Source organism: Lissotriton helveticus, chromosome 6 (genome assembly GCF_964261635.1).
Source record: "Lissotriton helveticus chromosome 6, aLisHel1.1, whole genome shotgun sequence".
Classification (NCBI taxonomy): domain Eukaryota; kingdom Metazoa; phylum Chordata; class Amphibia; order Caudata; family Salamandridae; genus Lissotriton; species Lissotriton helveticus.
In genome coordinates this window covers 1924111428-1924128016 of record NC_136067.1, presented here as the reverse complement: position 1 = coordinate 1924128016, position 16589 = coordinate 1924111428, and the positions used below count along the sequence as shown (strand labels likewise).

General features: G+C 47.8%; 1 protein-coding gene across 2 annotated transcripts in view; it reads right to left on the bottom strand.

Moving 5' to 3' along the window:
- Positions 1 to 16589, bottom strand: part of KIF13B (kinesin family member 13B) — a 701202-nt gene that overhangs the window by 416220 nt on the left and 268393 nt on the right. For both annotated transcript variants that reach the window (XM_078649880.1, XM_078649879.1), the window contains one exon: positions 14444 to 14624. In XM_078649880.1, coding sequence (XP_078506006.1) covers positions 14444 to 14624 — 181 coding nt within the window. The remainder of the gene's footprint in view (positions 1 to 14443; positions 14625 to 16589) is intronic.

The window sequence follows — 16589 nt, the reverse complement described above, 5'->3', positions numbered from 1 at the left end:
CAAGGGCCGCCTCCTCAGTCTCTTCGGTTGATCCACCTTAGTAGAGACTCCTCTTGACCTAGAAGTTTCCTAATCTCCCAACCTAGGATTTACACCCTTAAGTTGCACCGGGGTCAGAAGTACACCGTCCTTCTGCACCCCCTTCCAGTTCCACTATCACAGGCACAGTATGTCTCAGGCTAGACAGAGCACACGCCAGCGGCGTAGCAGCGACACACTCTCCTCCCACCGGGGTCAGAAGTAAGGACACCCTCCCTCTGCACCCCCCTCCAGAGTTCTGCACCCTCCCACCTTGGAGCGGTACCCCTGGAAGCCAACAACCGGTCAGGACACTGACTACAGATGCCCTTCCTTCCAGGTCAGGCTGAACCTGAACCTGGCCTCCCCCCTCCTCGGGGAATGACCTCCAGAGGCCCCAAAAAAAAAAAAAATGGTCAAGCACTCTAGACGGTCAAATGCCCAGCGAACCAGGACTTCTGCACCCTCCACTTAGGAGCAGTACAGCCCAACACCAGGACCGCCGGAGTTCTGATTACAGACACTCCCTGTCCTCTAGACACAGGAAGATCCTCTTCAAATGACTTATAGGTACAGCCTAGGCCCCTGACCTGGCGCTCCCTTAGGGAACCCTCCAGGCCCTGAGACAAGGTTTCGGGCTAACGTGGGACACACCGTCCCACACTCACTCCGCCTCCACTGAGACAGGACGTGAGCCCCTACACCCCTATCATCCTAATGGGACATAGCTGGGCTACACATGAACCTCTTCACCTACACAGGATCATCAGATACACAAGCCACTACTTTTAGAATCACTTTCTAATGTCTCTGCACGACATCCAGCACACCGCCAGACATCCACCTCACGTGCGAGCTCCTTAAAAAAAAAGAAAACTCACACCAACTCCTCCAGTTCAACACAGCACTCATCCACACACTCCCCCTCCAGACTGGTGAGACAGTTCCTCACTGCCTCTGACTCTCAACCTGTCACCCTCTTACTGAGCGCACCAGGCACCATACTCTGGGAAATGGGAAGGGGAATTCGCGCACTGGACACATTTAAGCTGCCACCACTGGATCCTACCATACTGGGGAATCCAGACACACACACACACTCAGGGAATAACCACCCTCCTGAGCAAGCAATTTCTCCTCCACCCTCCCTCTCTTCCATCTACCCACACAGGGACAGGAATAGGGATTGGACACTGGACCCAGCAAGGGATTCCTAACCTATGGGAACCTCCCCTATCTACTGGCGTCCCGCCCTGTCATTTTCTCTCATCTGCCACTAAACATAAAGCGCAGGAACACCATCTGAAAATGACACTTTTGAGGAAAAATAAAATCAAAAACAATAATCCCAAATATGTGACTATCTGAAAAACGCAGAGTTTTTGTAATGTAGCCAGTTGTCGCTATGGCACTGGGCAAATGCAAGTCCAAATCCGCACCGCTGACCCACCAATGTTGGAAACCGGCTATTTCTGGTAGGCTAAGGCTTATGCCAAAGCCAGGCAGAAACCACCATTCCAGTCAGGGCAAGGAAGTCACACGCCAAGATAACCCCTGCTCGCCCTCTAGGTAGCATGGCGCGGGCAGTCTAGGCTAAACTCGGAGGCGATGTGTAAAGCATTTGCGTCAGCGCACGACAGCCACAACATACTAGGCACACCACAAAAGAGACTCCACACAAGGTTATATTAAAATAACTTTTGTATTGTCAAAACATATCAGATAAAAATCATACATGTACATTGTGCCAACTGGCACGGCAATATTCACAAGGGATTATGTACACAGGACAGGGCCACATAGGCCACTGTCATAATCAGCACTTCTAGAAATAGAAATAATACTTGTAGAAATTAGAATAAAAGTATATAAACTTCACTGTAACACAAAGTAACAGTTATAGATCACATCCAGTAACTACTGGGAACAGGTAAGTACCACCTACGCAACCCTAAACTCCTTGGGAGACTGTCACGCAGGGGACCAGGACCTTACTAGGACTACCTGTACTAGGAAAGAAGAACCACCTAAGTATCACACAGCATTTTAGGGGTCTAAGAAAGAATACATTACTCATGATGCAATAAACCTACATTCCGAGGAGTAGAAAAGACAACCACCTAAGAATAAACACATTTAGGGGTATAAACCAGAACACCTTACCCATGATGCATGAACACATTCAGAGGAGTAATAAAGAGAAACACATGAGGCCTAAAGCATTCAGAGGTGTTAAGAATAAAGCACATGATGCAACAAAATACATTCAGGGGTGCAGCGCAAGAAGACACATGATGACTAAACATTCAGAGGTGCAGCGCAGGAAAAGTAAGACACATGATGCATAAACCTACACATTCAGAGGGGTCAAGAGTAAAGCGATAGCGCAAGAATCACATGATGTCTAAAAACAGTCAGAGGTGTAAGATCAAGGTGCGTAATCATACTAAATGCATTACATTTCCTAGCACCACATCACAATGCGCAAAACTCACATTAGGCAAATACTATCACATGAGCCACTACCTGTGGCAGTCCCTAGGCCAACGGCCTTGTTGGGGCTCCGACGCCCTGAGTCCAAAGTCAGGGTGCCAGTCTCAAAGTACAAAAAGCCTAAACGTGGCAGGTGCCCACAAAGTGCTGGGCACCTGGAGAACAACAAACTTGCACCAGGGCCCTCACTGGCCCTTAGGCGCCAACTGCGCCACTGCTGGAGCCACACAGGCTCTGGGCATATCACACATGCCCCAGACGTTGGAGCCACACAGACTCTTAGAACAATGATGCCCCCAGGAGCCTCACCGGACTCTAGTCCTCACACTCGGGGGCAGGAGGGGACGAGCACCGACAATATGCCCCGAAGCCCCCCCTCTCGAATATGGCCCTCTCTGGAGCCAAACGGGCTCTACACACCGTTGAGGCGGCCCGCTGCCTTCCGGGGCCGCCCTGAAGCAGTGCCTCTAACCCGGCACCAACACGAAGCAATGCGGGCCCTCAAGAGCCCCTCGCGGGCTCTGTGGTCATGGTGGGGCGACCCACTGCCATTCGGGGCCGCCCTTCCTTGGTGCCTCGACCGGCACCGCGAGAACCCATCTGCTCCCTCACGGAGCAGCAGCATCACAGAGCCCCCGTCTCACCCGGTCCACGCGGAGCCCCCCAGCCCTTCAACTCACCGGGCCTCAGGGGCGGCTCCTCCGGGCGGCGGCTCTCTTCGTCTGGCCAGCACGGGGCTCCTCTTCCACCACGGAGCCCCGCCGGGCCGCTCAGCCGCTCGCGGCCGCTCTCCCTCTCGCTGCAGGGCTCCCTCGGCACACGGGAGCCCTGTTAACCGGCCGCCACCTTTCTCGCCTTCCCCTTTCTTCCACCACGGACTCAGGGGCGGCCCAGCCAATCGCGTCGCGGCTCCTGCGACGAGCCTCTCATGACGCGAGGCCGCCAACCAATGGCAGCGCGGCCTCGCCGATGACGCGACTATCCACCGGCCAATCCGGTCGCGGCCCCTTCGTGGTTTGTTTTCACCGCGGCAGATCGAGGTGGGCACTCGTAATTAATTAAGTAACTACGGCCAGGAATCCTCAGCGCCTCCAGCGCTATAAGCGAGCACCAAAAGCGCTCCTAAGCACTAGAAAGTCCGGCGACAGCGCTCTCATGCGCTTGGGGGAAATGAAGCGCTCCAAAGCGCTAGACAGCAGGCAGAGCGCTCCCAGGCGCTCAAGGCGAAGCACAGCGCCTCTAGGCGCTAGAAACCAACTCCAGCGCTCTCCACAGGAAAAGGCAGCTTCTCCATGCTGCCATGGTCCCAGAACTTCCCCAGGGGTAAAGCCAAGTCCCCCCTTCAGCCCAGGCAGGCAGAAGGGTCCCCCAGGAGTCCAGGAATCCAGGTATCCAGGGGCTGGGCAGCGCCCACCCCTGGTAGATCCGAGTCAGCCACAAGAGCCAGGACAAGAACATTTTGGAAGGAGACACCGTCCCTTCTTATACACAGAAATGCCTTTGAAGTACTTTGAAGCTTTCGTGCAAGGGGCCCTGAGTACTGGAATGTTTCTGGTTTACGTCTCCCTGACAGCTTCAGGGCCAGAGGTGACAGTAGGCCGCCAGGATGGAGAGCCAGCAGGGTGGGCGGCAGGCACAGCCCGGCACCACCAGACGCTCTTTCCTCCCATCCCTGACAGCAGAGGGGCCTTTCATCTACCCCCTCCTCCGGGGCCTTGCAGACCCTGCAGACCCTGTTCTACTCAAACCAGACAGTCCATCTACCAACAGGCCCAGGCATGCCTGGGCCAGGCCCATCAGCCAATCACGTGCTAGCAGACTCACTAAACAATTATGCCAACTTCTAAAAGTGGCGCTTCTAGACTACACACAGCCATGCTGCATACACCATTCTGCAGCATTCATTCTCACGAGTTCATACATATCAAACTCGCCCCTGCACTCCCCACGCATCAGGAATCTACCATGGGCATACATATTTCCCAGTCATTCCTATGGGAGGGCAGGTCACTCACCATCCATACACAGAAAGCACACGCACTTTATACTGTACCACAGTGAAAAAGTGCGCAGAGGCCTACAATCACCAATCCAGGTTCCAAAAACAGGCTAGGAAAAAGCAAAAAGTCACGGGGTAAACCTGCCCAAAGGACCGGGTCCAAGACATCCAATGCAGTAATCGAAGCCGGTCGGCACCGAGAAGGCGACGCCTGGCCATGGGAAGGAGCGTTGATTGACAGTACCACCATAGAAGCCCATAGACTACAGCTCGATGCAGACATCGGAGTCGGCCGACCAGAAGTGGGAGTCAAAGGTGGAAGCCGCGATGGGCTATGCACCAGCGCTGCTGAGATTGCAGAAACAAGGACCACGATGAAGCCGAGGACGAACCTGCCGGTGGAGTCACACGAACGACCTCATGCACCTCCGTGTGGCCGAAGGCACTCCAGAGGGAGGCGATGACCCAAGAGCAGAACGAAGAGCTTGAGAATATTGTCTCATCTGGGTCAAAGACACAGAGGCCCCAACATAGGTGGGGAAACACTGGGAGAAGTTATGCCTCACCACTTAAACAGAAGAGTGGGGATCAGCGGTAGACGAAGAAAAAGCGAGACGCTGCAACTTTGACTGCTGCCGCCGAGGTTTACCTCCAGGAGTTGAAGATGAATGACAGCCACAGGAATGGCTCCTAGAACAGAAGCGCGGTCAGTCGCTAGAATGCTTAGGGGACCGAGGACAATGAGAAGACCTCAAAGACTGACATCCGCGCTGCCATGGGTTTCATGCAACGTTCGCAGTGCGTCTTTGGTCAGAGTTGTTGACAAGATTCGGACTCGTTGGACTCGTTGTGCTCACCCAGACACAACATACAAATTGAATGAGGATCCGACATTTGTCAACCAGAGGACTCACAAGGTTTGAATTGTGAGGACATCAAAGAAAGGCAAACTGCTCAGTCGATGAAATGTTAAGTAGGCTGAAAGCAGCCAGAGGAACTGCAGTGCGAATACGCATGTGAGTGCGGAAAAGAAGGAACGGACGTCGGCGCATCGGGGAGGGTATCTTGTATGGACTCCGTTGACGTACCAGCTGGTAGACGACGTCGCAATGCCCTCTGCGGACGCGCGGATGTACTGTTGGGAAAATTTCGGGATCCAGTCTGGCGCCTGGGGAGGATTCTAATATAAGGAATCTGAGACTAGATGTCTATCAGATATGTGAAAATGACCATGGTTAAGACCAGCACATGTCCACCACTGTCCATGTTGCCATTTGTCATTTGTAAGAAATAGCAGCAATCCACAGAGCTTCTGCCAGTGTGGCCACTGAACCTCCCTGATGTGATGGCATAGGGATGAGTGCAATAGTACAGTGATGACCTGTAGAGTAGGCAGAAGGCATAAGAAACAACACATTCTGTATCCCAAGATGATCTACATCTGCACAAGTCAACTTTTGAAGTGACAGGAAGAGGGTTCAGTGAGTTACAGCACGCGGCTAGGACCTGTTGCGATCGGTCCTCAGGTCAAGAGATTGATCTCTTGCAACACCAACTTGAGTACCTTTAAATTAGGAAGTAGTAACACCTATTAAATGCCGCACTTAGAAACAGGAGGAAAGTGATATGAGGAATAGTATAGACAAACTATATTATTTTTATTACAATTCACAACTGCCCACTTCCTCGACTGTTGCCTCCTGTACATGGAGTGGTGTCCAGACCATAAATAGCAATAATTTGAAGCCTGCTGCAGCATTCGCATTTGAAAGTGGGATAATAAATTCTAAACAGTTAACTATTGAGTGTCCTGCAGGCTGGGACTCGGTCCCAACGACTACTCGTTGCATGCGCTGATGCCGGTTCAATTTCTTTTTCTGATTTTTAACTTAAAAACAAACAAAATCGGACAACATAATGTAAGTAAGTAAACTGTTTTCACACAAAGCATTAATGTACCTTCCTTGGCTCGGACCATTCAAAAAGTGGGCTTACGAGGTTGACAAAGGAAGGTAGGAAGGCCAGGGTTCAGCCTCGAGGAGAAATTTAACAGGAAGAGAAAAAATACAGGTAAAAGAGAAGGTGTGAATCTCAAGAGCAAAGTAGAGAACATGCCTAAAAGGCCAACGATGAAAACATAATACTCGACTGCATTGGCAGCCATATTCCCTGGTTTAAATACATACGTAATTAAGTTTTATGAAAAAGTGAATGAGAGCAACTGATGTAATGTGCTCACATACTTTTTCCAAACGCCCAGCGCGTGCTCCAGGGACGGGGCATTTCCGAATTTCTCATAGGAAAAAAACACAACTCTGAAGAAATAAAAGACTGTTGAGTTTCACCCGTGCCCACAACCAAAATGGCTGAAGTTTGAGAGCTTTCCACTAACAGATGCCAAAGCACAGTCTGGCTGCACTGGGCCTCGGCTGCTGAGCCAATGATCAAGATCTGCCACTTACCGAGGGAAATGGAAAACTGAAACTTGCACTTCAAAAATGACTTATCGAAGGAAAGAAACCAGGCTAAAGAAGAGCGGAAATGCTGTCCGTCTTCTGATAAAGTAACTCGTATTAAAGAAGGGAAAGAGAACACCCGGCACGAGCAACAAAACACAAACCAGCAAAACACTGCCCTTAGAAAGCTGCCTCCATTTAAATGTGGCAGACATGAGGGGGTGGGAGGTCGGATCTCTTTTGCAGGAGAGAGATCAAATCAAATAAGTGTTAATACATGCTTTCAAATAATGTTTCTTTAGTGACGGCTGATACATGTCGCCGGCAGGAAAGTGTCAAACACAGACAAGCCACTGACCCACACGGCTCATTGAATGACGAACGCCAGACCATAATCATATTATGTGAATTAAATTGTTTAATGCCCCTGAAAAGGGAAAGCATTTACTTCACTGACTTCTACAGCTACACCAATTATCCTGCTCTAAAAGTGTAGCAGTTTGGGAGAAAATACTAGGCCTTCTCCTCTCGACATTATCTTCCTCTGAAACAAGATCCTGTGGTTATCATCAAGGTGATGGAATGAAGTGTCTAAGGTATTCGAAGAGGAAATTAGGAGGTCACTGATCATGTAACACTCTTGGTTGAGGGGATTTCCTTAGTGAATGGGGGCACTGAACATGGACCTTCATCAACGAAGGAAAAAAGAATGAAATGGTCAACAGTGATCGAGAACCATGAGAGCCCGCCGGCGAGAGTCCATGAAGAAGAAAGATAAGACTCGAGGTGGGCGAGCCCTTGAAAGCTCTAGCCTGAAGCCTGCTCTGGCTCAGCTCGAGGTCCTGTTGACGCCTCGAGTCCTTAATGAGTCAAACTTTCATGTGGCTTCTGCCCACCTTTCTCCTCCCTCTACGCAGGATATGGCGTTACGGTCAGAGCTGCTGACTTTGGAACTGGGGAACCAGGTTCAAGCCTCAGCTGAAAATCCTGGGATTTTGTGCAAATTCCTTAATCCTCCATGCCTATAAGCAAAGAATATGACAATGGGTAATGTAACTGGCATGCATGTAAATTGCTCTAATTTGACCTTTGGGTTGAGTTAACGTTATATAAAAAATACACAAAGGTAAAATCTAAGCCTTGGCATAAGGAAAGACATCAGATACCCATTTTCTGGCTGATTTGTACAAAGTGAAACTAAAAAAACTGGATAAATAGTGGCTTTGAAGCTTAAATTGCGTGATCTTGGGCAAATATATTATTTCTACAAAACTCTTTTTCTTCATACTTTTAATAAGTACTTGTCAATGCAGTGCTATAATGAAACATATTAATCTCAAAGCTTCACAAATTAAAAAAGGAAAATGTTACTTATCCAGTAAGCATCTGTGGCATGTAGTGCTGTAGATTCACATGCTGTGCACACTCCTGACATCTAGTGTTGGGACAGGATATGTGCAGGTTGTTTTTTCTCATAGAAGTCTTTCGATTCAGGTGGTACTGTGACTCCTACTCTTGCTGGTAATGCGGATGGTCATCAACTCCATTATTAGATTGTTTTCCTGCACAGTGGGTGAGGTTGGAATCGGAAGTGAAGCCATGTAAAGAGAGATGTTCATGCAACGAAAGAGGAAAATGAAATAGAAAGATGACTGCAATGTCCACAGGTGTCCGGGGAGGAAGGTCGGCACATGTGAATCTACAGGGCTACATGCCTCAAACCGATGCTTACTAGGTAAGTAAACTTCTCTGTTAGAGGCATGTGTGGCTGTAGATACACATGCTGCGCCCTCCCATAAAGTGGTGGATAACCTGTGGAAGTTGCAGTAGACTTAAAAAAGTGTACAGAGGAACTGCCTGGCCAACATTGGGTTGTTGGCAAGAAAGCACATCCACACAATAATGGTTTGTAAAAGTATGCAGTGTGGACCAGGTTGCCGCCTTACAGATTTCATCTATAAAGATGTTCCCCATGAAGGTTGTAGAGCATTGAGGCTCCTTTTTTTTCCCTGAGTGGAGTGGCTCTAGGAGGAATGGGCAAGTGGAGAGCCCATTCCGCAACTGAGTCAGTTTGAGGGGAAAAAACAAGAGCTTCAATGGATTGATAAAGGTGGAACTGTGAGACCACCTTACAGAGAATTTGGGTTCGCTGCAGAGTACAACCCTATCCCCTGTGTATCTGAAAGAAAGGTTCTACCAAGGTTACTGCCTGAAGCTCACTGACACGCCTAAATGAAGTGAAGGTGACCAGAAAATGCTACCTTAAAAAAGTGAAAACTGGAGGGGATAGGAGTGAAGGGGTGCGAACGGAGGGCCTATGAGTCTTGTCAATACTATGTTGAGGTACCATGTCCGGGCTGGTGGAACCCGAGGAAGAATTACTCTTTTGAGATCCTCCATAAAATCATTGACTGAAATTTTGAAAAGGGAAATGTGTTGCCAGTTATGACGGTAGGCTGCTACAACAGCTAAGATCTGAAAGCTAAACCACAAGTTTGCAAGTGAAGTGGGTATCAGACAATATCTTGCACTTTGACTGCTAAAGGGTAAATGTGCAGTTTTAACCGCATGCGTGCGGGCGGAATTCCGCTCGCACGCTGAGATTTTTTAAAACGCATGTTACGTGACGAGCTGGGCTCGTCATGAGCGTGCGAGGAGGCTACCTCATGACGAGCCCAGCTCGTCATCAGCGTCGAAGGGGTTAACAAGTGGCACTCTTGATGAGCCAGTCGTCTAGATAGGGGAAGAAATGAATGCCTTGCTGACAAATCCGCAGCCACTGCTGCAAAGCACTTGGTGAACATTCTGGGTGCAATGGTGACCCCAAAGGGAAGCCCCTTGAACTGGTAATGCTTTCCGCTGACTAAAAACCTGAGATACCAGCGATGTGTTGGCTGGACTGGTATGAGGAAATAAGCGTCCTTCAGGTTGAGGGCAGCCATGAAGTCGCCTTGTTGTAGCAGCAGAATGACAACCCGAAGAGTAACCATGTGGAAGTGCTCTGAGAGAATGTATTTGTTCAGGGGCCTAAGGTCTAGAATGAGTCAAAGGGAACCATCTTTTTTGGGAATGAGAAAGTAGAGTATACTCACATGCCCTGTTCATGGTGGGGGACGGGTTCTATGCTTTTGATGTTCTGGGGAGAGTTTCTTTGTGAGGTGGAATGGTGGGAGGTATGGAAGTGAGCTCCAGACAAGAACCATGTTGGATATTATCCAACACTCACTGGTTGGCAGTGACGATCCGCCAAGCTGGAAAAAAACCTTTGGAAGCGCCTCCAGATAGGTGTTATATGATCAAGGTGGAGGAGAGGCAAGTCTGGGCTTAGTGGTGGTGACAGCTCCTTTTGGGGAGAGACCCTTACCCCTTGCCTTTTGAGTTGTTGCCTCTAAAGAGAGGGCTATTTGGCCTGTGGACGATAGTGTGATGTGGAGGCCTCAGTGGAGGTGGCCTTTGAGCCTCCACAATAGGGCATGCTGCGAAAGGACCTGCAAAGAGGGCACCCATCGCTTTAGCAGTATACCGTATCTTTCTTTATTTTTTCCAACATCTGTTCAACCTGCGGTCCGAACAGATGTTGGCCACCGAACGGCAGGTTCAGCAAGTTTTGGTGGGCTTCCGGCTTGAAGCCAGAGATACAGAGCCAGATACGCCTGCATAAAAGGAGTTGACCCCACTAGTGCACAGCAGATAGTGGTGTTGGAGATCTGCTTTCCCTCAGAAACTATATCATACCCCTTCTTCCTGTGCTCCTCTTGGAGATGTTGGAGAAGCTTCTCCATCTCATTCCAATGGGCATGGTCATACCTAGAGAGCAGCCCGATGGAATTTGCAGTCCACAAATGGTTGGCCGATTGCCCAGCTAATATCTTACCTGCAGAATCTATCTGTTTACTCTTTATCTGGTGGAGGGGCACTACAAGTAGCTTGAGAGTTGGCCCTCTTACATAAGGTGATGACCACTAGAGACAGGCGGTAGCTGACCATGAATGTACAGGGAAGATCTGTATTTTTGTACATCCTTAGGTGTGATGATTATGGAGCAGATGGGTAAGATGTCTGGGGTGTGCCGCAGCATGCCTTTGAGCATACGGAAGTACTGAGCAGAGTCTCTCAAAGAGGAAGTACTCCTCCAAAGGCTCAGTGTGAAGATTCACCTTGTGGAAGGAGGCAGCTGTGGAAGGAGGCAGCCTGACCAATCAGTTCCTGCTGGACGTGGAGTCATCAGGAGAGAAAGAAAGGGCAGGGTTTAGCACCAGACCCTGCAGGGTGGGCTAGGATCCAGCCCATATGGGAGTGGATGACGAGATGTTTCTGTCTGGCGCCAATCTCATCTTAAGCTTGTGGAAGATCGGTTCGACTGTGCCATAGTAGAGGCCGATCTTCGATGTCGGTGCCGATATTTTCAGCTCCGAGGGCATTTTCGATTTGGACGCAGATGGTGTTGGCGCGAGGAGGACGTGGTTGGGTCAAATGGGCTGGCCTCAACAGTTTGTCCAGCATCAAGCAGAAGCAGAGTGTTACGCCCGTAGGTGGTGGTCGGTGCCGACCATGACCAGAAGGCAGTGGTGCCCCAGCAGTCAGTCTCTGAGGTTCCAGAGTGGCAGGATGATCTTTATACTGAATATTTCTGAATGCAAGCGGTTGAGAGGGGGAGGGAAGCCTGTACTCACAGCAGGCTGCGCCAGAAGCAAGTCCTCGATCTCCAGATTGGAGCCGGAGCAGTCAGCGGGGGAAAAGGTTTCCTCATCTGCTGCCTAAGGTTGTGGGCAATGTTCCCCCTTGAGGTCCTCTGATCCGAAGAGTATCCAGTGTGTAGTCTCCTCTCCTACAAGACATTTCGAGACATCGAGCCCGACCGTCACAAAGGGTCTTCTTGGATTGCAAGGAGCGACAAGCCTTGCAGGCCTCCTCGTTGTGTTTGGGGAAAAAGACAAATTACAAATCTCATGGAGCTCAGTCCGAGGGTTTGCATGGCAACAAAGACAGTAATGAAATGGCGTACATTTCATCACCGTCAAGACATGGTGGAGAGACGCAGATGGGAAATGGAAGGGGGCCCTGAATGGCGAAGGCTCACACGGGCCAAAGTTGACCCGAAAGTCACCCAGCGAAGCTTAAACAGCCGATCCGAGAGGAAAGAGAAAAAGGAAAATGCGTTCAATAACAATACCGACGGATGGCGACCAAACAGTGCACTGCGACCGTGTTGTACCGGAGCACGATAACACATGCCCAAACCAGAAGGCGGAAAAACAAGTCTAACAACGGAGTTGATGACCATGTGCATTTCCGGGGAGGGGAGGAGTCATAGTACCTTGTGACTTGAAAGACTTCTTCGAATAAAAATTACTTTCACATATCCGGGCCCAACACTAGATGACAGGAGTATGCACAACAGGTGTACCTACAGCCACACATGCCTCAAACATATACTTTTTTGAATATTGAAGCAACTTGATCATATTTTACCCCATATTTGTTGTGTGATTTACATAGTCATAATTTTCAGGGCTCAGCTTGTGCACTTGCTCTAAAATCCAAGCCAGACCCTTGGCTCGGCTCTGGTACGTCTCTCCATGTACATTTATTGGTTTGCCCACCTGTGCCAGATCTCCTCATCTACACCCATCTTCGTGTCCATGTGAGTTGACCTTTCTAAACAAAGTTATACATGTTAAGAATGTTGGCTTGCGAGAACGGCTGGGTACAGAAATAGTGTCAGCAGCATGAGGCTGCAGAGAAGTAGTTCAGTGCCAATAACTATTGAGTCGCAGACCCAATAAAACATTCTTGCAATCCGCATTTAATCCTTCTGTTCCATATAGCACTTTGAGAGTCCAGAGAACCTGAAGACATCGACAAAGATGAGGGGCAACGTTTTCTAGAGGAACCAGATTTCTTGTATCAGTCAAGCTGGCAGCATTCCCATCAGGCTGGTAGCCTCAGTTACCAGGGCCAGTGCCTGGTGCTGTGGGCAGAGGAAGAATATGCAGGTAGCTACAAAAAGACCTACAGAACAGTATTGGACTAGTTAAGAGAGTGTAAAGGCTATATGGTAGCAAAAATGTATTTTTTTGATTTGATCAAATACAATATTCCATAATGCACAGAGCTTAGAACTATAAACATTCCAAATTCAACACATAATAACCTCAACCAACAACAAAACAGTTATCCCGCATTTTTAAAAAGTTCCATATTTTCCATTTAAAAAGCCAACAATTAAAGACCTATCCATAGATTGCTCCAGTACTACAGTCTAGAGAGCAGTCGCCTGAAATGATGAATGCCAAAGTAAAGAAGTGTGAGTGAGAACTAATAGTGTATGTATACCATCTGCCGGTGTTCTGAGCCCCACACAGGCTCTGTGGCAGCTTTTGACTGCTCAGATCCCAACCAAGACAACACACCCATGGGAGCAGTCTGCACACACTCCTCAGATAAGTAATTCCCTAACAAGCCCCATTATCCATAAGCCTTGAAGTTTTTGGCTGTAGCATGTCATAAGTCTATACACAATCGCTGCACACAGCCATATGTCCCAACAAATCCTGCAGCAAAGGAGCCGGGTTCCTGAACCATGCTATACAACTTTACATTCAGCTAGAAGTGTGGCCAGCACCGCCAAACTCCTGGTCAATTTCAGCACATGCTTGACACAGCCCTGTAGAACAAGAAGCACACTGACTGATGCCATAACCTACCATTCATATACTTGGACTCAGTCTTCTTGTACTCCTATGAAGTACCAGACTAGATATATAAGTCAGCACATGCCTCTTGGCATTTCTACAACAAGGGTTGCTGAAGGAACTATTTTATCCAACAATACTGGTGTAAGATAAATGTGATGCAAAAAAGGTATGGTCTGAATAACAGGGGAGCCTGGAGATACAACTAGCTGTACTAAGAGACTATAAACATGGTCCATATTCTCCTCTTTTACCTATTATCCATTCACCTTTTCTTATAATGCAATAAGCATATTAAAACTTGTTTTATGCAAGTACAAATAAAGTAAAACAGTTCGTTTCAATGAAATGTTGTATGTGATGAAACATCTTTGCAAAAGTTCTTCTGATGGCCAGAAACAAGTCACGTTTACCTCATTCTGACTAAATTAGGGATAAAGCTAAGAATTCCCACTGCCTTTCTTGTTAGCAATACTATCTCAACCTAGGGACATTCAGGTTGTGCCTCTTAACAAAAAAAAATCGGCTTTAAAACAAAACAAAGAAATCGCAACAAAACCTATTTTCCAGACGACTAAATTAGTTATTTGAGCTGTGAAAATACTTAAATGGGGGAGGGGGCATAATAATGGTGAAACCCACTGATTTGGATGGGTTAGAGGCAAACCTATTTGAAGAGAACTATTTTGAGAATAAACTTGAATAAAGAAACCCCAAACAGCGACTGCATAAGCTAAGTAATGCTTGACTACCGTTCCTCCATAGCCGCACTCCACTCTTACCCTTTGGGATCCAGGAGGTCCCGGACTTTCTCGTTGTAGATCTCCATAAAGGACACTTCCACTTTGAAACTGAGCTCCTCCGTCTCCTTGGTCTGCGTCCTTTCAAAGAGAGTACTGCAGAGCCGAGGGATCAGGCCCGGCTGGTCAGCTGTGCCCATCATCGTGTAGGACTTTCCGGACCCTGAAATAAAGTCAATGAACAATGATTGATCACATAATCATAAATGGTATATGTGAAACATGTGGACCAGTCGGTTTGAAGAGCCACTAGATTTTTTTTTTTTTTTGGTTCAAATCTGCTTTATTGAAATAAACAGAGTATGGTACACAGCTTGGGTCGCCTATAACCCGGAGGCCGGCAGCAGGAGAAGATGATCAATACACAGCCTTGAAGCCGGCATCCCGAGGCCCGGCGGAAGAGCCACTAGATTTGAAGTTCGAAATATTTCCTGTGGGACTGACAGATTACTTTGGTAATAGGTAGGCCTGGCCGGTGAATTCTGTTCTGCTCGCAGAATTTGGGTAATTTCGTGTTCTGCGAAGAACGCGGAATTGCCAATAATTTTGCGATCCGCGGCCTTGGAGTTTTTTGCTTGTTCGCGCTTTTAAAATGCATGTTCGCGAGATACTTCCCCCAGAGCACGAAACAGCGTTTGCGAACAGGAAAAAAGCATCGCGAACGGGCGGAACAAGTAATTCCGTGTGTTTGCGGAACTATGCGTGCTCACTGAGATTTTTTTACGGTTTCGCTGAGCTTTGCGCAGCGCGACTAGGCAAATTCCGCCCACCCCTAGTAATAGGCCTGGAGAACAGCGGGATGGTAGCTTGAGTGTTAAGGCAAGAAAAAGGGAACAAGGTTTTGCACCAGTCCTGACAAACATGCTGAATAAAGAGTATTTCAGGCCTTCCAACCTTCTTATGGGAAGTTTAAAGAAAAACACTTATACAGCAGTTGTGGTAAAGGCTTTTATGCTATATTAGTCATATAAACTGGAATCATAAAAAATAAGAAAAATAAGGGAAGGTTATTGTGCATTAGCTGTTAGGGCGCTACGCTGAATGTTATTTTGTGGTCAGTAACACCAATGAACAACTTCTTCATTATATTTCTTTACTAGCTCAATAGAATGAATTAGACCCCACAACAAATGAAATGTAATGGATGAAAACAGGACACCAGATACAATTATGTCAAGACCAAACTTCCTGAGAACAATACATAAAATCCGCAAACTATACAGCAGATTGTGACAAACATGGAGTGTCCATAATTATGCTGTAAATACCTCAGCCAGATAAATCACATCATTCCATTGTCCCGGGCCACTATTTAATGAACATTTTATTCATGAAAGGTAAACAAATCTAAACACTCTGAATCCAAGCAATGCACATTGTTAGCTGAAACTTGAAGATAACAGCTTCAACGTCCCCTCTCTTCTACAGACACAATATGTTGTTAACAGTATAAAGGGTGTTGTTTCCTGAAACAATGTCTTCTTAACTACATAATTAAATACTGTTCTCTTCTTTTTACCACAGAACTCCAAAGAGTGAGGCGTCCAGTATTTCACTGTTTCCAATAAGCATTTCCCTGCGATACCCATTATGGGTCATACATTTATAGACACAGATGCATCAAAAAAGATCCATTTCGCTGAGGAAGGAATGCAGCACACAGTTTTGTGTGATATATGTCATCTATGAAACTGTTAAGTATTCTCTGGGGTGTATATTTTGGCCCCAGTAGGCAAGAAGCTGGTGCGGTCATTACTATCTCCTACCTGGCTGCACGACACTGGAACGGACTCCCAGTGGAACTCAGGCTAACCAAAAATTACAACATCTTTAGGGAAAAACTCAAAACACACCTCTTCCCCAAAGAATGATTTTGACACCTGATCAACCCCACAGATCCCACCTATTACCGTAGTCCCTAGCGCCGCGACACCCCCTGGGATAAATGTTGCGCTCTACAAATAAATAAATAAATGTGCACAGGATGTACTTGGGTGGGGTGCAATGGCTGCCTGCTGTAACTCATAAGTGCATCACAAGTCTCTGAAGCCAATCAGACATTTACTCTTCTCGATAAAAAGTCACACACCGACTCCGCAGAGACCTTGATAAATATGGGGAGACTAGG